The 21,767-nt window shown below is 39.8% G+C and overlaps 2 protein-coding genes across 10 annotated transcripts in view; one reads left to right on the top strand and one right to left on the bottom strand.

Annotated features, from left to right (window-relative positions):
* ralgapa2 (Ral GTPase activating protein catalytic subunit alpha 2) overlaps positions 1-11,689 on the top strand; it is a 149,240-nt gene extending 137,551 nt beyond the window's left edge. For 3 of the 9 annotated variants that reach the window (XM_049463346.1, XM_049463345.1, XM_049463342.1), the window contains 2 exons: positions 510-569; positions 8,468-11,689. In XM_049463346.1, the coding sequence (XP_049319303.1) occupies positions 510-569; positions 8,468-8,625 (218 nt within the window). In that variant the 3' untranslated portion in view covers positions 8,626-11,689. Of the gene's footprint in view, positions 1-509; positions 570-3,210; positions 3,248-6,703 lie in introns of those variants that run through there. The other 6 variants (XM_049463347.1, XM_049463343.1, XM_049463350.1 and 3 more) reach the window with 6 other exon arrangements.
* A 2,307-nt stretch (positions 11,690-13,996) lies between these two features.
* insm1b (insulinoma-associated 1b) lies at positions 13,997-16,829 on the bottom strand. Its single transcript, XM_007253824.4, has one exon. The coding sequence runs from the start codon at positions 16,361-16,363 to the stop codon at positions 14,855-14,857; it is 1,509 nt and encodes a 502-aa protein (XP_007253886.3). The 5' UTR covers positions 16,364-16,829; the 3' UTR covers positions 13,997-14,854.
* Between the last annotated feature and the right edge of the window lie 4,938 nt (positions 16,830-21,767).

Raw genomic sequence — 21,767 nt, 5'->3', positions numbered from 1 at the left:
AAATATTCAGTGTTTGAATAATATTTTTTAATTTTGATCTTATTTGCCCTTTTCTTTAAAGTTTTTTTATTGTTTTTAAGCAATAGTGATAAAAGTGGCCAGACATTTTACAAATGAATATTTAATATTCAGCCTTCATCTATTAAATGCAATTTCGGTGCATCTCCACCATTTAGACGTCCTTTAAACAGACACATATTAGAGTATTATAACCACATACATCCCTAAGACATAATGAATGTACAAAAGAGCTTTACCAGGAAGAAATTTTAACTATTTATTTTTGTTAAGGCATAAACAATGATGAGCTTGTGAAAGGAGGTGTTTAAGCTTTAACGTCAAGAGTGATTTACAGCCACACAGCTACTTCCAGAAGTGTCCCCTCTTATTAGATTTACTAAAGGGTAAATAATGTCCTTCTACACTTATAGCCCCATGTGTACCTGTGTGTGTGTGTGTGTGTGTGTGTGTCCTTGCTCCATTCTTCACTAACATCTCATCCACGACAGCAGGCAGGCGTTGGCCAGGCATGGTTTGGGACATGGAGTACTCTTGGGCTAAACTGGAGTGTAAGAATTTTTTTCCCCATTTCTTCATTTAGGCATGTCTCCCCTGTTACGCCTCATCATCACCCAAATCCTTCCAGTTTGGTTGACCCTGCATGTATCCTCAGCTGTGACACTATGAATTCAGTACACACCTGCGGCCATCAATATAATTACTGCCAGAACAATTATTGATGATTACAGTTTTATTACAACAATGATTTCATTATTTATTTTTTATTTATTTCTAATTAAAGTTGGACCACAGAATAAGGTTTCTTGCTGTTTTTCTGCAGCAGCATCCCCTAAAGTAAACTACAGCCTGAACAGGTGTCCCTGTGTCACTATGAAGAACACTTTAAGCTTTGGTTGTCAGTGAAAATGAATTGAAATCAAAAAGTTATGAAAATCGAACAGTTCGAGATGCAACAATAGTGGAACCTAATTGATATTTAACCGAAGTGTTTATTGTTCTGTGAGCACTGAAGATTTAAAAATTCAATATACAGATTTACTTAATTGGCACCTTTATAATGGTGGGCAAACTAAGTTCATTCCTTAATTCCTTAATTCATAATTGTTTGTAACCAGGACAACCAAGTAATTTAGCTTTTATCTAAAATGTTGATAGAACTTTTCATTCTTCATTCAATTGCTGTAACTGGTTCAACTGGTTCAAGCGTGATGCGCCATTGTGGAGTCAGTACAAGTGCAAATGTGATGGGCATCTTTAAGAACTACTAATTATAACAAGTGTGAAGTCTGCAGAAGGTTTATTTCTTGTTGAGATATGTGATAAGTAGGAACATTTGAGAATGTTTCATCATTTAAATATGAATAGTGAAAGCCTAAGAGTCTAGATATACAGTTAGTGCATGTGTTTGGACAATTTTTGCACTAACAAATATTTAGCAAATCTTTACACTAATTGATATTTAGCTTTAATGCAAGGGGTTTAGCAAAAATATTAGATTAACTATTTAGGAATTACAGCCATGAACCAAAGAATCATGAGGCAGAGCATACCATATGCTAAGGTATGGGCATATTTGGCTGCTAATGGAACTGAGTCACTGGTGTCTATTAATGATGTGATTGCTGATAGATGTAGCAGGATAAATTCTGTAGTGTATAGAGCTTTACTTACTGCTCAGATTACCTGCTGTAAAACTAATAAGATGGTGCATCATAATACAAATGGATATTGACCCAAAACACACTGCAATTAAGTTAAATTATTTTTTAAATGGCAGTCAGTTACCTGACCTAAAGCTGTCTCAATTGCTACATTTCAAATCATTTGTGATTGTATTTGACAAAGTGATTAAGCCTGTCTCTGTGCAAATACATGCAAAAGTACCTTAAAAAAGAAACTGAGTAACAGAGTATTTCTGGCACACAATGCAAGACTCTTTCTGCCAGAATCCCAGTTAGGTCTTGTAATATGGAATATGTAGAGATTTTGGTTTGTGTTTCCTTTAGACTGGAGAAATCAATGAGTTGCATTTCTGGTATTGATTCTATTAAAGAAAAGTGATGAATGACAGTCACAAATATAGCAGTAGCAGCTAACCTTTAGCTCGGCCATATTATATTCATACATGCCAAGGCGTTTGTTAGTGCAGATTTCTATGCTGCTTTTCTGCTTGAATTGAAGCTATAATATTTAAAGAATTTAAACTCAGAATCATAAATGGTTGGGACAGTATGGGAAATGCAGTTATTTGCAAATAGCATTAATCCAAGATATGTCTTGTTTTTGCTTGGCAGCTATTTACATATATTCCTGTATTTCAGTCCTGCAGCATGTTCCAAAAAATGTTGGGATAGGGGTTATTTAGGGCTAGTAATGTGGTTAACAAAATAAAGAAAATAAATTAATAAAGATGTGATTTTAAGCAGGTCAGCAGAGGATCTCTAATTTGTCAACAAATGTGTGAAAAAAAAAATATTTAAATGTTCAAAAAGCTAGCTAAACACATCCCTAATCTCTCAGATGGCTCTGTGTAAAAATAAACTGATGCTTTATATTAGCTCATTCGATAATTTTAGTAAAAAAAAAAGTAGGAGGCTTGCATGCTTTCGCAATTGACTTGCCTTTTCCAATGTCCCCCATTCTTTTTTTTTCGGGCTCTTCAAATGAAATTGTGCTCTTAACAATATATTATTAGGTATGTTATATCTTTATAACTGTGCTGTATGTTGCTTATTGTTTCTGTGCAGCTCAGAGACTACAGCCTTAGTCTCCTCATTCTGTCCACACTGTTGATAATACTAAACACAGATTTGAACTGGGGCAGACTGAAAAGACTACGCAGGAAATGTCCTCCTTTTCTGCGTTTCTTAACAGCTGACAGTCTGTCATGGGGGGACTGTTTTTAGCTCTTTTGTCTATGTATGTGTTTCCTTTTGTCATGTCCTACTTTTATTCACAGGAGAAACTACTAACACACCGCAGAGACACGCACGCTTTTTCAGCTTTTACACATCCCACACACACTCACACACAAATCCTTCAGCACCTTTTCTCCCTCTCTTCTTCCTCTGCTCCTTCTTCCTGTCCTCATTTTCCCTCCACGTCCCACACACTCTCACTCCCCCGTTCCCTGTGATCCTGTAACGGTGCGTCTTACGTGTTGCTCTATTGTCTTCTCTCCCTTTATAGATTAGAAATGTTACAGGTGTGAGTTCAGTAAACGAAGGTAAGAGTTCGCTTGACTGGACGCTTGTGTACTGCCACAGAGCCCCCCCCCCCTCTGCGCCCCCCCCCCCCCCTCTTTATTTTTGGCTTGTCTACTCATCTTTCCCTCTTTATTTCACTAATGAGCTGCACTTGCCCAGAGGTTTTTAAATGAATACAGAGAGGGAATTGTTTTGGGGGCTGGCTGTTATTAGGTTGGTCAGATTTATTAACTGAAACGCACGGCTGGATCAGTTGTAACACAGTAGCAGCATGTATGGTATGGGTATACTCATTGCATTCAGTCTCTCTCTCTCTTTCCTCCTCTCTGGCATGTCTCTGCTTTATCCTCTGTCTCTCTGTCCCTCCCCTCCTCTGTTTTTTGTCCTTTTGCGTGTGCCTGTTTGCCTGGGGCCACATCTGACACTAACACCTGCCCTACTGGAAAATGTCTTTGTCACTTACGCTTTGTTTGGATTGCTGCTGGGAGCCAATAGGGATGAAGCCCATTTTACTCCATCTCTCTTCTTTTCTCTCTCTCTCTCTCTCTCTCTCTCTCTCTCTCTTTTCTCACTCTTTCACTGTTTCATTTTCTGTCTGCCTCTCTCTTTTACTCTTTCTCTCTATTTCATGCTGCACTCTAAAGGCCTCCTGTTCCACTTTCACTCTGTACTCATCTTTTTGCACTTTTTCTTCATCTACTTATCTAAATCTATGTCTCTTTCTCTCTCTATCTCTCACCCCTCCCTCTTTCTCTATGTCTTCCTCTCTCTCTATCACAGGGTTTCCATCTACCAAGTTGCAAATTTTGAAAATGTACGTTAAAAACCTCAATGGAAAAAGAACAAAATAAAAAATATAAAAGCAAATAGCATTTTTTGGCAAGGATGTAGTGAAAAAAATTTAAGGGTTTTATACATTATAATAAGGGTTTTTAAATTAAACACAGACATATCAAGTTGTAAGTCCATCCAGTAATACTATGTACCATTTGAGTTGTATCATTCTTATTGCTTGGCTTCTCATACAGCCTATACGTTCACATTTTGTCACTAACCTATACTCTGCACAAGTGTTCAGCTTTATAAAGCAATGGAGATTCTATTATCAATTGGTGACTTAAAAATGATAGTCCTTTTGCATTGGCTCATCACAACAAGCAGCTTTTTTTTTTCTTTTTTTTAAGTTTTTTTTCGTTCTTCACATTCTGAAATGCCGAACAGAAATGTAATCTAATACATGGTTCTGCACTGTGCTCGTACAAAACTGTCTAGTGCATTTGCACTCCCAGGTCTGTGGTGGATATTGTTAGGGTGGCGCAGACTTTTTAGCCCTCATAAGGTGGGCCACTGTTCATCCTGTTTGACAAAGGCTTAGCCATATATATAATAGACTATAAAAGCAGATCAAGTCTTTCAATATTTCTCAATATTTTACACCACTCTTAAAACCAAGTTGGACATACCTTTTGCAAAACGTTTGAAGTGAAACCTGACTTCAGCCTTTGTTTACTCTTACCGTCCTCTCTGTGACTTTGTGAAATTAGTATTACCTTTCTCTCTCTCTCTCTCTCTCTCTTTCTTTCTCTCTCTCTTTCTCTCTTAATCTAAGTGTCTTTTTCTCTGAGGCTTCTTCATTTTATTTTTAGTTAGCTTTATCGGCATGAATTGCAAATAACCCCTGTTGCCAAAGCTTTAAAAGATTTGCTTAATATTAAGTAATGCAGAACTATTTAATTTTAAATATAGTACCAGTCAAGAGTTTGAACACAACTTTTCATTCAATGTTTTTTCAATATTTCTTTATTTCATTTATTTTCTACATTGTAGATTAATATTAAATATATGAAAACAATTAAGATACACGTGGAATTATATAGTAAACAAAAAAATGTGAGACCTCTACAATCCCCTGACTTAAGCTGGAGCTTCAGAGTGTGAAGGAAAAGCAGCAACTATTGTTCAGCACCTCCAGGAACTCCTTCAAGACGCTGCGAAAACTAATTCAGTTGACTTTACCTCATGAAGACACTGAGATTGTCTGAGACATGCTCAAGGTTAAATGTGGTAATTAGAGGAATCTAAAGTATAAAACATTCTGGTTTGTTTAGAATATTCCACATGGATTCCTATATGGCTTTTATGTTTTCAGTATAAAATTCACAATGTAAAAAAAATCATAAGAAGAAAGAAAACACATTGTATGAGAAGAGGTGTGCACAAACTTTGGACTGGTACTGTACATACATGCATAAATGCACATACATACTGTAATGCAAAAACCTTATATTTCTGCCTTTAGACCACATAAATTTGGCAGTTGTTTTTACGTTGTTTATTTATTTATTTTTTTGTATTGACTTTTATTAAGAAGTTTTTTCAGTAGTTGATGATTTGGAAAAATAAGGTATTTGCATGGCAGCAGTGATATGCATGTATATATTTAAAAAATAAATTACAAAAAATTACATAAATATTCAACATCATACACTGGCATTCCACAGTGACAAGAAAGAACATAAATATGGGTATCATGTGCCATGGAACAAAATAAATGCACTTAACTGTAGGGTATGCATGTGGGACCTCTGCACTGAATGCGAATGTGATCTCTGAGTCACTTGTATGTCTGCATGGACAGTTCTAGCCAGACACCTCCGGTCACAATTATTACCACCCACTGCACTGTCCACTGTAGGTGGTAATGCCTTCTGTAATATATTTCTGGTCGACATGTGACACCGAACCGAGGAATGTTATATGTCTGAACAACAGAGGAAATGAAAAGTCCCTTCTGGCACCCACAGGCCTCACTGAAACTCCAGTATTTCTCCTCACAACTTATACAGCTCTGAAAAAATTATGAGACCACTTCAGTTCCTGAATCAGTTTCTCTGATTTTACTATTTACTATATAGGTATATGTTTAAGTAAAATTAACATTGTTGTTTAATTCTGTAAACTACGGATAACATTTCTCCCAAATTCTAAATAAAAATATTGTTATTTAGAGGATTTATTTGCAAGAATGAGAAATGGCTGAAATAAAAAAAATGTAGAGCTTTCAGACCTCAAATAATGCAAAGAAAACAAAGTTTTAATGAGTTCAGAAATCAATATTAAAATCAACTCATCATTTTTAAGTGGTCTCTTCCCCCCATGTTGGATTTTAATTATTTGATTTATTTTATTGTTTTTTTTTATTCTAAGCCTACACTAAACCATGAGATGCAAATTAATTAAGTAATTATTCTCTTAACATAGAAATCCCATCTATTATCTCACAAAGAAATAATATTAACTTTTTATTAAGGAGTGATCCAACACGTTCCACAATAGAGATTTGTACACAAACCTGCATCCACACTGCTGGCATCCTGTGAGCCGGGCAACTTTAAAGAAGATTGAAGAGTGTGGATGAAGCCTGGAAGGAACTCCTCCCCACACTCATGCACTCTTCCCTCCCTTTATCCTTTCAGAAGCAGAGGGACCGTTGTTCTGGTCTCCTCCCTCCTCCCTCTCTCAGAGAAGCCCTGGAGTAGAGGGCAGGGAGGCTGTGGACTCTCCACTGAGTGCATGCTCCCCACACCATCTGCTCCCTGTAACTTGAGATGCTCATGGAAAAAAAGGGAGAAAACAGCAGAAAAGAAAGACAGAAAGGAAATAGCCAAGCAGATGCCATCTTTACAGAGCAAAGAGCTTTTAAGTCATCAAGAAGATGGGCAGCAAGAAAATCGTTATTAGTTCCACAGCCTTATTTTGGTTCTTCAGTTTGTACAGTGGAGTTGATATGTGTGAGCAACAGTTCTGATGCAACACATTTATTATAGAGAAACTAATGGAAATCTGATTGATCGGAAACATTTTAAGTGGCTTACAGTTCATTCTCAAACCAAGCACCACCACCTCCTCAGTGTACTGAATATAGAGGTCATTCCACACCAACTCACCTAGAGGTCTGACGGGTTACATCATGGATTTCCGTAAAAGAAGGCTTAAAGGCTTTCCAGCCGAGACGTCAGTAAATGCTGAGTTCCATTTACCTATGAGGTTGGATATCGGAGCCGGGAATGACATCACAAATGAGGTGACTTCATTCCAGTTAGCCGTTTAGATAATTCTACCCTGTTTCTAAACTAAGGTAAAGCCTGAGCCAAAGACTCTTTAAAAACTTAAGCTGTTTTGAAAATAATTTTCCAGTGTTTTATGGTAAATCCAGCCGAATTATGTCCCACATATCCACAGTTAAAGTTGAGCAGTACTGTATTTACAAATGATTTAATGTGACACAAATACAATATAAGTGCTAATAAACTCTAGAATACAGCTGCTTTCACTACTGTTGATATGTGGTGCAGCCCTCTTTGATTTTGATCTGTGTTGGTGAGGCTCTTATTTTCTAAGTATGACAATAAATGGAACACAGCATTTACATAGCGTTTACAAAGCTGTACTCTGTACAGTTGTTACATAGCTCTAAATAAATTGAGTTTATAATAAAGTATTAAGTACAGATTGAATAACCTGAGCTGAAATATTGACTGTAACTGTGGTTGTAAAATAAATTAAAATGTATATATAAATACAACAGAGTAATAATTATTTGGTACCACCATAAAATAAGACTACCTTTACAAATGGTTTACAATTAGTTTATTAATGCTTCCTAATTAGGTTGTAAATCGTTAAAAATCAGTTATAACACATATAACACGTAGAAAGGGCAACAATGACCTGTTGTTTGCCAAATAGTGAACCCACAGCCATCTATAGTGTTGCCTTTTCTATTTATGTGTTATAACTGATTATTAATGATTTTTAAGGCATTTACAACCTAATTACTAACCATTAATAAACTAATTGTAAACCATTTATAAACCCTTTATATAGGTAGTCTTATTTTAAAGTGGTACCAATTATTTAAATGAATTAAATAAAAGTGGAAATCCATGAAGTTACCTTTTTTTTGTATGGTTTCAATTTGTGTTCATTTTTGTATGTTTTTATTTATTTTTGTTAATCTTTTAGCAGATTTGGCCTGAGGCCAGAACACCTCAACCTTAATCACCATAATATAAGTTTTTGCATTGTTTTGGTTGATATCTGACTTGTAGAGACTTTTAAAAAGCAGTATTGGCATGCAGTCATCTATCAGTGGCATTGCCACTGTAGCATGTGAGCTTTGTAAATCTGGGTTGCTGCACTCGTGGCTAATGCTTGTCCTGTCGCTTGCCATTTCTCAGGCTCCCTCAGTGGCAGCACAAGCGCTGAGCTCAGTGTTACTGTGACAACCAGCGAGTCCTCGGAGCAGGTTTCGCCCACTCTGCCCCGCGCCACCAAGAGCCGCGTTTCTGGAAAACTCCGCCGCTCAGCCAGCGCCATCAGCAAGTCCTCCAACTGAGCTCCACCTTCTGCCAATAACCACTTCACCGAGCCCCTTCAGACTGCAGTGTGCTTCAGCTGTGCTGCGTGGGTGTGTGTGTATATGAATGAATGAATGTGTGTATGTCTGTTGTTGTCATTTTCTTTTTGTCTCTTAAAACTGGAATTAATAATATTATTTTGATGTGTACATCCAATGATTTCTGATTGATTTCTGCTGCCATTTTTTGGGGGAGATTTTGGGAGATGATTCTGCTGTCACACTAATGTGGTGCTTCACCAAGGCTAAGGAATTTAAATGATTGCACTCGGAGTTAATCAACTCTGTTTTTTCCAGTAGAATCTGTCTGTGTTTTACTGGTGCAAAATGTAAAAAAACAAAAACTCAAAACTGACATCTATGAATGTTTATCATGACACAAAGAATTTGTAACAGCAGTTGGTAACATCATTGGCCTGAAGCACTTGGAACTGCTGGACTTTCTGTTTAAAATGAAATGAAATTTTCCCACTTCTGGGTGTATAGATGATAGATGTTTAACCCCAGTGGCAGGCATCCTCCTCACCTTTCCCTTTCTTTAAGGACTGTTTGTTCACCAACCTGATGCAGCTATCCAAAATGTCTTCTTGATGTAGGCAACCACCTTTTCACAATACGTCTGCAAATTTCTGATGTGTTCTTTGACAAAATATGATGTGAATGCCCTTTAAACTGAAGCTCCTCATGTCTTGTTGACTGTTGTCAACTATAATTGTCTGTTTTGGTCCTGCACTGACCCCTTCTCTCCAAACCGGTCCTGTCCATGTGATGGTCCTCATGTGATGCGCTCTTTTTCAGAGGTTGTTCCTCAGAGCTGCATTTGAGCTTTTTTTTTTTAATAGAGGAAACACACTTACTTGCAGCTGTCCTGAGCAAAAAAGAGAAGAGTAGCAGCACCAAGAGGATCCATGTCCTCATGTTCATATTCGAGTCACCGTCGCAGTAGCGAGCGTTGTAGCATGGCTCACGTTTCTATGCCCAGAAAGTTCAAGTTTAAAGAGATGTGCCTGTGAAACGTATGGCCTGTTGGAAAGAGCCTACTTTAATGGACATGCATGTGTGAGTGGACAATCTGTGGTGTCTCTCTAACTGTGATGGGATGAATTTAGTTGAATTGAATTGGAATGGATTGAATTAAATGGCCTGTTTGGGTGTTTATTTTTTTCCTGTGTTTTCATTTACTTTTAAATGACTGGAATAATTATTTTACGCGTTTGATTTATGCAACTATGCTGGATTGATACGGCTCCACGTGTAATCGTGTTGTGTTGTTGTGTTTTTGTCTGTGTGTCGGAACATTCTCTGTTCATAATCTGTAAATTATAAGAATAAGTCTTGTTTTTTTTTTTGTCTTGTAATGCTACTATGACATTCCAATGTTTTCTATAGTGTTGTAGTTGCACTCACTGATGATGATGATGATGATGATGATGATTTAGAGCTGTTCATTGCATTTCTTCTTTAATGCTTGGATGTATATTGCTTTAAAATTTTATTTGTTAAGGTTTGTTTCTTGTTGTACATACAGAATAATATCTGCCATTGATCGTAATAATGTGTATGCCTGATTACGTACTAAATGAAATTGCCACCGGAGCCTCAGGTGAACCTTAACTCCATGCACTGGTGTGTGTGCGTTTGTGTGTGTGTGTGTGCGTGTGTGCGCTTGTATGTATGTATGTGTGAGGGGGCTTCTAGCAGCTAACACAGTGCCTGTGCAATACCTGTCCATTTCCCCCTCGTTCTGCTTGCTGTGGTTAGCCACTTTTTTATTATTATAATATTATAATAACTTTCCCCTGTTTGCCCGCTGTTCTTCTATTTTATATCCTGGGTGTGTTGGAGAAGAGCGAATGCTTGGCTGTGTTGCTGAAGGGCAGAGGTCTTTGGGGATGCTCCCATACATTTCAGCAGTGTGTGAGAGCGCTTGTCTCTGATTGGATCTCTGGATGGCGGTGCTCCTCCACCTGCTCCTCTTCATTCTCCATCCACTCTGAGTGCCCTCTACCATACCAGCAGGGAAATGGGGCACATGCCAGAGCTTCTTGTTTTCTCTCACACACACCCACACATCTCCCCTTTTTTTTTGCCCTTTTCTATCATGTGTTTCTCCCTTTTCCTTCTTTCCTTTCTGTATTTATTTTCGTTTTTGTTTTCTTCCCTTCTCTTTTCTATCTATCTATCTAGCTAGCTAGCTAGCTAGCTATCGTGCACTCCCCTCCTACAGACTGGCAGCCTGGCGCTGCCAATCCCGCCCCCTCCCCTCCATCGTTCCCTTAGTGACCCAGCCTAGTTGCCATGGAGGCCAGGTGTTACCCGCTCTGCGAGCTCCGCCCAAGCTGCAACAACACATGTTGCGCTACTCTGCCTTACCTGTACCTGTTTCTTTCTCTGATCTCTCGACTGACGTTCCTTTTCGTTTTTTTTTTTTTTTTTTAAATCCTCTCCTCCGAGCACTGATAAGGAACATAGGAGTTGTGATCTTTAAGTAAGCTTTGAATGAAGAATCGTGAGGAATGTATGCAAACAGCAGCCCAAACCCAAGCCACGGCCGCACCTGCCCATTTGTAGCTTCCCTGAACTGTGAGGGCTGAGTCATGTTTCCAGCCTCTCCTTTTTTCTCTCTATCTCTGACTCTTGTTCATGTCCAGTAGGTTTGGTTCTCTCTTGGTTCTCTGTAGGTTTCATAGATGTTTGGGTTTTTTTTTTTTAAGGTGCTGATGTGGTCCTGGCCAGGGATGTGTCTTACTGCAACTGGTCTAACTCAAGTCAAGTGAAGTGACAGCTGTGTTTATTCCACATTTAGTTGTTCTCCCTGTACATAGTGTCCTTTTTTGCGAGGGCTCCAAAATCCTGAAGGATATAAATATATTAATGCCTGTAATGTAACATCTTTGTAAAATATGTCGAGAGGAAAAAAAAAGCTTGAAGATTTCATCATGACTTGTTAACATATCAGACTGTTTTTAATGGAAAAGTAATCATTCTATCTTTACTAGAAATGTGAAAATCGAAACATTTCATTAAATCAATTTGAGATTCACTTTTGCTCGTGTTTGTTTTTTGTTTGTGTGTTTGTGCTTAAAGGAATGGTTCACCTTCCCTTTTATGTTTTCTGTTAATTACAGACTTTCCCCAAAGTTTGTTGTAGTTTGTGCTTTAGCAGCAAGACCTAACATTGTTTATTAATGGCAACCACATGGGCTAAGGATTATTTTTGGCAAAGTTTGTCAAGCACTACAATACAGAGTTAGATTTAGAAATGCCTCTTAAAACTTTACTGTGCAAAACAGAAGCTCTATGATGACCAAATCTAGCTCTGAGCTCTGAGGCATCTGCAGGGTTCATACGGTCATGAAAAACCTGGAAAAGTTATGGAATTTGAAAAAAAGCAGTTTCCAGGCCTGGATAAATTTTTGAAACATTAAAAATACCCAGAAAGTTTTGAAAAAGTCATGAAAATGATTTTTATTTATCGACGGAGAAGGTATTTTGAGCTGACAAATACATCAAATCCGTTAATTCAGTAATTTAGCCCTGCCCAATGAATCTCAGGATTTGACACACATTTTATTATTAAAGATTCTTTGTCAAGATTGCTGTTTTTTTTGTTGTTTTTTTAATCAAATTAATTTAGGCCTATTATCATTTTTTCTTATAGATTATAATATTTTATCCGTGTCTGCACTGGTGTTTTAAAGATAGTGTGGTCATGAAAATTTGCTTTGAAGGCATGGAAAAGTCATGAAAAAATAGGAAATGTTTGGTTTAAAAAGTGTGTGAACCCTGCATCTAAGACAGTTCACCAATTACAGTGGAAATATGAATTGTGGTAAGACAAATCAATATATCACTTCTTTTATTTTTTTTTTAAGGATTTTTAATGTGTTGCAGGTTACAAAAAAAAAAACATGTTTATTAACAGAAATGTAAGTTAACCAGATAAAACTTTTTTTTTTTGTTGGTTTTTTTGATGTTGGTTTTATGATGTCCCAACTTGTTCTGATGTGAAGCTATACTACAATATTGTTGTTTTTATTATTATTATTATTAAACATGTATGCTGGTTGTAACAATTATTTATTACAAGAAGCGGGGCATTGTATATTGCGGTTATTGATTTGTAATTTGTAGTGAATTAAGAGTTTGTTACCTAAGCAGAGAACACTTTAAAAAAAACTTTTAAAAATATGGCTTTCCTGTTTGTGGAAAATAATTGTCTATGCACTTAAATTAACTGCCTTTTTTCACAGAGTTATTCTTCAGGTATCTGAGATTACAAAGCCGGGGTCAGAGCAGAGAGGGTTAAGTGCCTTGCTTAGGGGCTTGACGATGGGTCTTTGAGTATGTGGGTCTTGAACCCACAACCTTGCGATCAATAAAACAGAAACCAGGACACTAAGCACTTTGTCAGTGGTCAGTAAGTAAACGTAGCAAAGCTATTTATTTTTTTCATTATTATTTACATAAGAAATTATACATCATGTTCTTAGAGTCTGGATTACTGATGCTTTATTTTCTGTATCTCTGGAGAAGATTGTATTTAAGAACTAAAGGGAAAAGCTCAGTGTTGAGCACAAGGCTAGCATGCGTTGGCAAGTTGGTGAGCCGTGGGCGGGGCAGGGGTTGATGGGGTTAGAGGTTGTCCTGCTCTTTAGCTACAGCCTGGGGACCAGTAAGGGTAACCTGACCCCCATCCCATCTGTCTCCTCTCTGCTCTCCAGCAGGCGAAGCAGACGCCTGCTCCACACACTGCATACAGGTGGACACACTCCTAACACCTTACATTGCACTATACCCTTAACAACACTTAAGTGCTCTGGAAATGAGTGTGTATTGAAGGCAGCAGAACTTTAGTCTTCTGAAGTCTTTAGTTTTCTAAATAATTGGTATATATATAGTCAAAAAAAATAGTATGCCTTTAAATGGGACACTTTAACAAAATGAAGGTTCTTGATCAGTAGAAAACATTTTAGTTCTATAAAGAATTAGTTTGTAATAGGTTTATTAAAAAATAGATATAATAATATAAAAAGATATAGTGCTTTGAGCTGTAAAACATTTGTTCACAATCATTTCTTTTCTACAAAGTTCCTCTTTTTTTCACTACCATCAGTCAGAACCTTTAAAGCACCTTTATTTTTAAAAGTGTGAGCTGTTTTGTCTATGTAAAAAAATACTAGGCATTCAAGAAGGTTTACTGTTATTTTTATAGGTTGTATATATAGAAAATGAGTTAGCTATACTCTAAACAACAAACGACTTCTAGGCAGGACGCTTAGAACTAATGTTCACGCTAACTTAAAATGCTGGTTTTGGTGCGAGATTTTCATGAACGAAACGATTCTCCTTCAGTTTGAAAATATTTTATTATTGTTTTCAGTAGACAACACGACAAGGACAATTAAAGCGCTAGTAGCAAACATTTACGAAAATAAGCTGTTCATAGAAAAGGATTGCATCTATAAGAGCTTCACGTTTACAAGAGCTGAGGAGATTGTAAAGACCACTGAAGACACAGGCCTACAGAACTCATAAACCCGACAACAACAACAAAACAAAAATTCATTTTGGCTACGAGATGAGACACAACAGGACGCACGAATTACCTCACAATCATTCACATAAAACGGGCGAAAATAATAAATAAATACATAAATAAATAAAATATTACGATTAAAACATATTACAGGCATTTTATATTAAATGATAGCAAATCGTAAATATGTGCAGACATTCAAGATTCAACAAAAGAAGGTAGAAACAAATAAACAATCAGTACACCGAGTGTTTCTTAAGGCAGAGTTGTACAGCGAGAGTTTGACGTGGTTCTCTAAAGGCATTTGTGGTTCTATGCTAAAGGGAAACTCTCCTGACAGGAGAAAGTCTCCAGGTCCTGCAATTCACACACTATAGATTAAAGCTACGGATGAAGGAAATTGTACAGCATGTGAATTCGAGGCTTCTTTTTATGGAGGTACACCGAAGTGGGACGTTATCTTAGGTCTAGAAGCTAGAATACGGGTAGAAAAATACCATTCCACAACCAAACTAATACTTTCTTCTTCTTTAGGCTACTCGGCGTGGCGGGGGAATCTGAGAATATAGAGACCTTTTTTAAAACTGAGTCTTTTAGTTTCAAGGCCGCTGCTTGGTTCGATCTTTCTCTCTCTCTGTCTCCTTCTTCCTTTCTCGCTCTGTTATCATATCAGCACGCGGGGCGCACTGGCACGTGCAGCAGCACTACCTGCCTCTTTTCCGTGGGGTGGCACTTGTTGACGTGCCTGGTGAGACCCGGCGAGCTGTAGAAAGTGGCCGGACAGTGCTTGCACGGGAACACGTGGGCTGCATGCAGGAGGCGCACGTGGCGCTCCAGGTTTGCACTACCGACTGTGCTCTCGCCGCACACTGGGCACGCGAGGAGGCGCTCCACTGCATTAGGAACGTTTTGGCTCTGGTTGTGGCCCAGGATAGGGCTCGGGCTCGTGCTCGGGCTGGGCGCGTCCTCGCCGGAGGATGCTGCGCTGTCCGGGCTCTCGGCTCTGGTCGGTTTGTGCGCGTGCCGCTTAAAGCTCTTGGTTCCGCGGCCGTCCTCAGACCCGGACCCGCACCCAGACTCGGACTCGAACCCTTCGATACTCCGCGGGGAAGAGGACGAGATGATGGAAGAGGAGCAGTCTCTGTCGCGCGGCAGCTCAACACCAGCGTCCTTGGCCCCAGCGAAGGCGCGCAGAGCGCTCGATGGTTTGGAGGCTTCTGAACCTTTGGTGCCGGCTTGCGCTTGCGCGCGCGGCTTGTGCCAGCGCCGGTGCGAGGCGAGGTTAGCCGGGCAGCTGAACACTTTGTCGCACTCCGGGCACCTGTATTCCACGCGCACGATGCGCGAGCACTTGTGCTGCGCCAGAGAGAACGGGTCCGCGTACTCTTCCTTGCACAGCTGGCAGATGAACTCGCCCAGCGGTTTGCCACTGCCTGAGGATGACGAGGATGCGCCGGGCGCGCGCGGCTTTGGATCCACCGGTCCCTCTTTGATTCTCAGGCCTAGAACCGGAGACGTGGTCACCTCGTCCTCAAAGTGCAGCTTACGCATGGCTTTGGGTTTCTTGGAGCCGCCCTTGCTCTTCCGCTCGGCGCCGCCTTCAGCCAGAGGCCGTTTGGCGCCTCCGGTGCCGCTCGCGGTTCCGGCGCGGCTGCTGCGGCTCGTGCCGATCTTCAAGTCCACGGGCGCGAACAGCAGGTGGTCCAGGCCAGTGAGGGAGGCGGGGGTGCAGGGGAAGGACTCGGCGGAAATGGGTGAGCCCAGGTTGAAACTCCTCTCAAAGTAGCGCGTCCGCTCGTGCTCTTTACTCACGGGTCGCGTGGGACTGTACAGCGGTTGGCAGGCGGCTTCAGGGTTGCCGAACTGCACTGGGGGCTTCGCGGCGCGAGCGTGAAGAGGCGCATTCGACAGGGACGAGGAGAGTAGCGGCCGCAGCGGGACTGGAGGGAGTGGTGGGGCTGGTAGCCCTGGCGGTAGTAGTGGTTGTGGTGGTGGAGATGATGATGAAGATGACGGTGGTGATGATGGTGATGAGGATGGTGATAAGGAGGATGATAGTGTGGCCGCGATGTCCGGGCTCGAGGCTCCGCTTGCAGCTTGAGCATCCTCATCACAGCGAATCCGGTAGGACACGAGCGCTGCTCGCTTGTTCCTCTTCACCAGGAAGCCTTTGGGCATGGCGTCGGCAGCAGCAGCAGCGGCAGCAGGCGGACACTTGGATGAAGGCACTTGGAGAAGAAACCGCCACGAGCTGTGCGTGATCCAGGGCTGCTGCTACCTTTTGGTTTGAGGCAATAAGGGTGTGCCTGCCTGTATGCCTCCTACCTCCCTCCCCAGCAATGTTTTGGGGGATTTTTTTGTGTGTTATTTCGGTTTTTTCCGCTCTCACTACATAGCTGCACTCTTTTTAAGGAGGGATGATGCTATTGTTCTCGCCCCTCGCCGCTCCATCCTCGTCCAATCAGGCGCGGAGAGGATCTCTGTGGAATTGCCCGGGGGAGGGCTGAAAGACTTTGGGCTTGGAGGATGTGTGTGTTTGGGTGGGGGGATCAGTAGAGGAAAAGCTGCCGATTTGCTGAGCAGATGTACCTGCGCTTTATTGCATTAATCCCCCCGAAGCCCCTCCCTAAAGAGAAGCCGCGACGGGACGCTTCTCGCTGAAGCTCCGCTGCTTTTTCAGCGCGTGCAGGAGGAGCTACACGCGCCCAGAGAGGCTCAGAGCAGAGCACCTGTACCCCCCATCGCAATCAGCAGCACGAGCTCAAACACAAACCGGACACAGTTTGTGTATAACATAAAATAAAAAATAGTGTTACTCAGTCTCGTGTCTCAGTCTAGTAATGTAATATATTTTGTTAAAATAAAAAAGTAAAAAATATCCGTCCCAAACGCTCTTTATCTCCATGTTATTTACTATTCAATTGAGCTGCTGGTGGAACTAAACTTAAAAAATGTATGGAGTGACTTTAGTTCTCAGACTGAGTTCTCCTAACCAACACATCAGTACCATTATAGAGTTTTAAAGGCAAAACACTCAAAATATATAGTTTTAAACAGTTTTAAACCTTATAGTTTTGTATTGTTATTTTGTAGTACTGCTATTTTGTAGTTTGATAAAATCCTAAAACATTCGATAACTTTAGGTTTGTTTGGATAGCAAAAGTGATTCATTAATTTCTTAATAAAATATGTACGTTGTTTGTTGTGTCTATTCCTTTTGATGTTATTAAATCACTGCTAGTTGTTCGTTTGTTTGTGAAGGATTTGTATGCTATCGGGACACTAATAAATCAGAGAAATCCTTCACAATATACTACTTATATAATCATTTTAAATCCATTTTTCATGGAATAATTCATATTTGTGGTTGTTTTTTTTTTCATTTCCTTATGTCTGTTTGTGTACAGTCTAATCTATTAATCTGTTTATCGTTTGTTGATTGAAAGTAAAGAATATTTCTTCAGGAAACAATCTTTAAATGTATTTAAATATTATTAAACACATTATTCCTCTTAATTTTCTGAAGTTTAAAATTGATAAACAATAGAATGTATTTGTGTCTTCACACTGTCTGCAGCATGTTCAATTAATCTACTAAACAGTAAATATGTTATAGTATGTGTGGAAATGTATATCTTAGATGAATTGTTCACTCAGTTACTCTGAGAAATCAGTCACATAGCCTGTAAGTTAATATATATTGGTTTTGCTTTGATAAACATAGGAATCGTGTATATAGAAGTTTCTGCAGTGATTTACTGTGTGTATCTGCTCTGGGTGATTTACCGGCTCCATAAATAAGCGGAGCTGTTGCGCGCGGGGCCGCTGTTTAATGGGCACGTGTCTGTCTCGGTAGTTTAACTCGGTTTAGCAATCAGCTGGCTCGCGCATACATAAGTAATAAGAAGGGCTCTCATCTCCTAACACAATGGCCGCGTCTGCCCAGCCGTCACAGGCTTTTTCTTGCGTTTGAAAAGCAAATTGACCTCTCCAATGTGAACCGGGACACGCGCGCCCACCGCGGCCCAAAGACGGGCGCGTGCTGGGGGCAAATCAGCGCAGCGAGCACGGGCGGCGACCTGAAGGTCAGCGCACTGCGCACAGCAGCGCCATTAAAGCCCCGAGCCCAGGGATTTACCAGGGAATATCTCAGCAAGCCTATTTCACAGCAAGGCCAGCATATCATCATCATCATCAATATCACTGCTGCAGTATGCATGTGTGGGCGGCTGAACCAGAACAGAACGAAAATGAGCGTGTCCTGTTGCCTCTTATTCTTTCTTTGAGCCTCTCCCTCTTTTAATTCAAACTTCATTCCTTAATTTCCTTTGTTGGCTCTGCGGAGCCGTGATTATACTTACAATCATTTTAACAGGCAATCTCTGTTTTTACAGGACTTTCCCAGTGTCTAAACAGGGAAACTGTAATGACTAACATTTCCAAAGCACAGTGTGTTACTACAGAAATCCATTTTTTGTATTTTCAGATATAAAAATTAATATTTACTGTGTTCTCATACAGAAGCAAACCTGAGAAAAAATCTAGAATTATGTACATATTGTGTACCATTTAATAACTAGTTATTGAGTATGAAGTATGAAATACTGACTAAATGTATATACTATAGGTGTAGGCCAAGCATAGATAAAAGTATTAAAGTTAAATATCCACAATCAACTTTCAATCAATTTTTGAGTGTGGATAATTGTCCCATAATGCAATGCAAAAAAAAAAAACAGAATTAGGTCTGTAACATTATTAGAAAAAATTGCAGAGTTCAGCAGTAGGCTGGGGATAATTAAAGTAATATGCTAAAAAAAAAACTGGATAACGAGTAATGCCTAATCACTTCTTGTTAGTACAAAAATAGGATAGTATGTTAATATTTACTAACCCGCCAAACCCACACTTTTAAAATGAATACTTAGTATATACCTGATAACACTAGTGTATAGTAATTAGGGCGCTGCCAATAAGAACATGAGAATCCCACAGTGCATAGTGAAACGGAAAGGGAGGAGCCACTCACGTCTTTGAACAACATTAGAAAAAATGGCGGTTACCAATCCAGGCGGAGCAGCAACACTGACTGATGACTTCTTGTAATTAAAAACGTGTTCGTACGTTAATATTTTGGGTATTAACATAACGAAACAGAATTAAATATAATATTTGCTATAGCTTGTATTATTTGTGTTTAGTACGCAGTTGGACACTCTAAACTAAAGTATTATGCACTTTAACACACCATCTCTCTTTTTTTTTAATGGTGGAACCAAAAGCTGTTCTTCTACATCTCTCAAAAAGACTTTAACCCTATAATTACTTTGTAACATTTTAATTATACATTTGTGTTTAGCTTCAGTTTCCTCTATAGATATCACCACAGTGTGAAATACCTGTGTATGCAGTGAGTGTGTGTTTAGCTCTTTGTGACTGGTGTGTGTGTATGTGTGTGTGTGTGTGTGTGTGTGTGTGTGTTCAGGGCGGAGCTGAGGCCGAGTCTTTAGGGAAGCCTCAGGCTGAATGAATCTCCAGACATGAGCGAGTATTGTTCCCCTCATTAGCATAAAGCTGCTGTATGACTGCCACATAGCTGATCACACACACACACACGCAGGCGTTTGCCTTCACCATTGGCCGGAGTCTCGCAGGCCTACACATTCTGCGCTGCTTATTGTTCAGGTTTTTATCGCTCGGTTAAAGAAGAGTGAGGGATTGCACTCCATGCTGTTACCTGCTGGAGTGAGAGGGAAGGAGTGTACTCTGATCTCCCTACAGAAGAGTGATACACAGCTGTAATGAGCAGAAGAGACCAGTAAACACCCGCTTCAAACTTTTCACACCCATCACAACTCCCATTAGTATTATTAATAGTAGTGTCAGTAGTATTGACGGTATAAATATAAGATCTGAAGCTTTCGCTTCCTTTAGAGGCTTAAGACAGAGTTGAGTTATGTAGGAATACGAACGCGCGTGCGCGTGTGTTCGCGTGCGTCTTGCGCGCCCCCGCTGTCCCAACGCTGACAGTATGCGCGTGTTTGCTCCGTGGCGCGTGCTTGTCTGCGAGAGGACGCAGAAAGATGAGCCTCTGATTTACATACAGCTGCCTGCCTACACTCCCCCTCTCCCAACCACGCGCGCACACATTTAATACACACAATCTTTCTTTCTCTCTCTCTGATTCTCTGTATTTCTTGCATTGTTTCAATCAATTTTTGTTTTTCTTCTCCTACATTTTGTTTTTTCCTCTCTTCCATACTTTCCCCTCCCTCTTCTTTAATTCTCCTCCTTTTTCTCATTCTCTCTCGCACTTTTCTTTCTCTTTCAATCTTTTCCTGTCCTTTTCTCTTTCTTTCTCTCATTTCTCCCTTTCCCTCTCTTTTATTTTCAGGTTCCCCCTCTCCTCCCCTTCTCTTATCTCCCCCTCTATTGCTGTCTTTCATTCTTCATATTTATCTTTCCTTCTTTTTCCTCTTTTCCTCCTCTTTTTCTTTTTATCGCACTTTCATTCTGTTTTTTCTCTCTCTTCTCTGTTTCTTATTTTCTCCTTTCCTATCTTCACTCTCTTTCTTTCTCCATCTCTCATTATTTATCTCCTTTATTTCCCTCTTCTTTCTCTCTTACTCAAGTCATCTTCCTTTGATTAATCTTGTACAAGAATAAAACAGAAAGTGTTCCTTTCTTAAATATATAAGCTATTCTTTAAACAACATACAGAATGGTAAGGACAGTCATATGCCTCTATACAGAACGCTTGAAACAAAGAACATATTTCAGCAGTAACAGTATTTAACAGAATTTAGTGTTTATGAATGGTGAGGGTATGCTGAGTTGTTCACAGCCTGCATTTCAGTGCACCACCTACAGGAAGACCTCAGCTACTGGACACTCTGTCCTTCATTATTTCACTCCCTGTCCTAACATCCCAGCTTGAGGGAAGGAGCTCAGGGGTCATTTTTCCTGGAAATGGTCCTCCACAATACCAGCATCAGGTGATTATCGTGCTAGGACAGCTCATCCACCGGCTTCACTTGAATAGTTTGAAGGAGAGGCAACCTGTTAGTTTGTGGATTAAAGCCAGTGAGGGATTCGGTTGCAGTTGTCAGATATGATGAAGCATAATCAACTGAAGCCTCAGATAGTTTATATTTTTCTATTATAAGAGACAGACTACTCTAAAAAGCAGAAAGAAAAATGGTACAATCACTTGGCAGTGGATTCTGGATGTTAGGTGCTTAAGGAGTGTAATGTGTTGAAAAGCGTTTTGTTGTTTGCATATTCTCTGGTTAGCATTTGTAGCATCCACGCACCATAGAAATATACACCACAGATAGGTGTGGGACAGTGCTCTGTATATAGCTGATTTTATGAGACACAAATAGATAGAAGTCCTAAAAACTGTAGAACTACTGCTTGATGTGCAGTGCAGCTATTTTAAATTGAGGCTCTCCTCACATTCTGGGTATGAAATCCAATTAACTTGGAATTCTTTTATGATTTTCTCTGATCATTCTAACATTAGAGTAATTTCTTCAATTTATTAAGATTTATGATATTTCAGTTTCAGATCTTTTTATTT

Source organism: Astyanax mexicanus, chromosome 14 (genome assembly GCF_023375975.1).
Source record: "Astyanax mexicanus isolate ESR-SI-001 chromosome 14, AstMex3_surface, whole genome shotgun sequence".
NCBI lineage: Eukaryota > Metazoa > Chordata > Actinopteri > Characiformes > Acestrorhamphidae > Astyanax > Astyanax mexicanus.
This window is presented reverse-complemented; position numbering and strand designations above follow the sequence as displayed.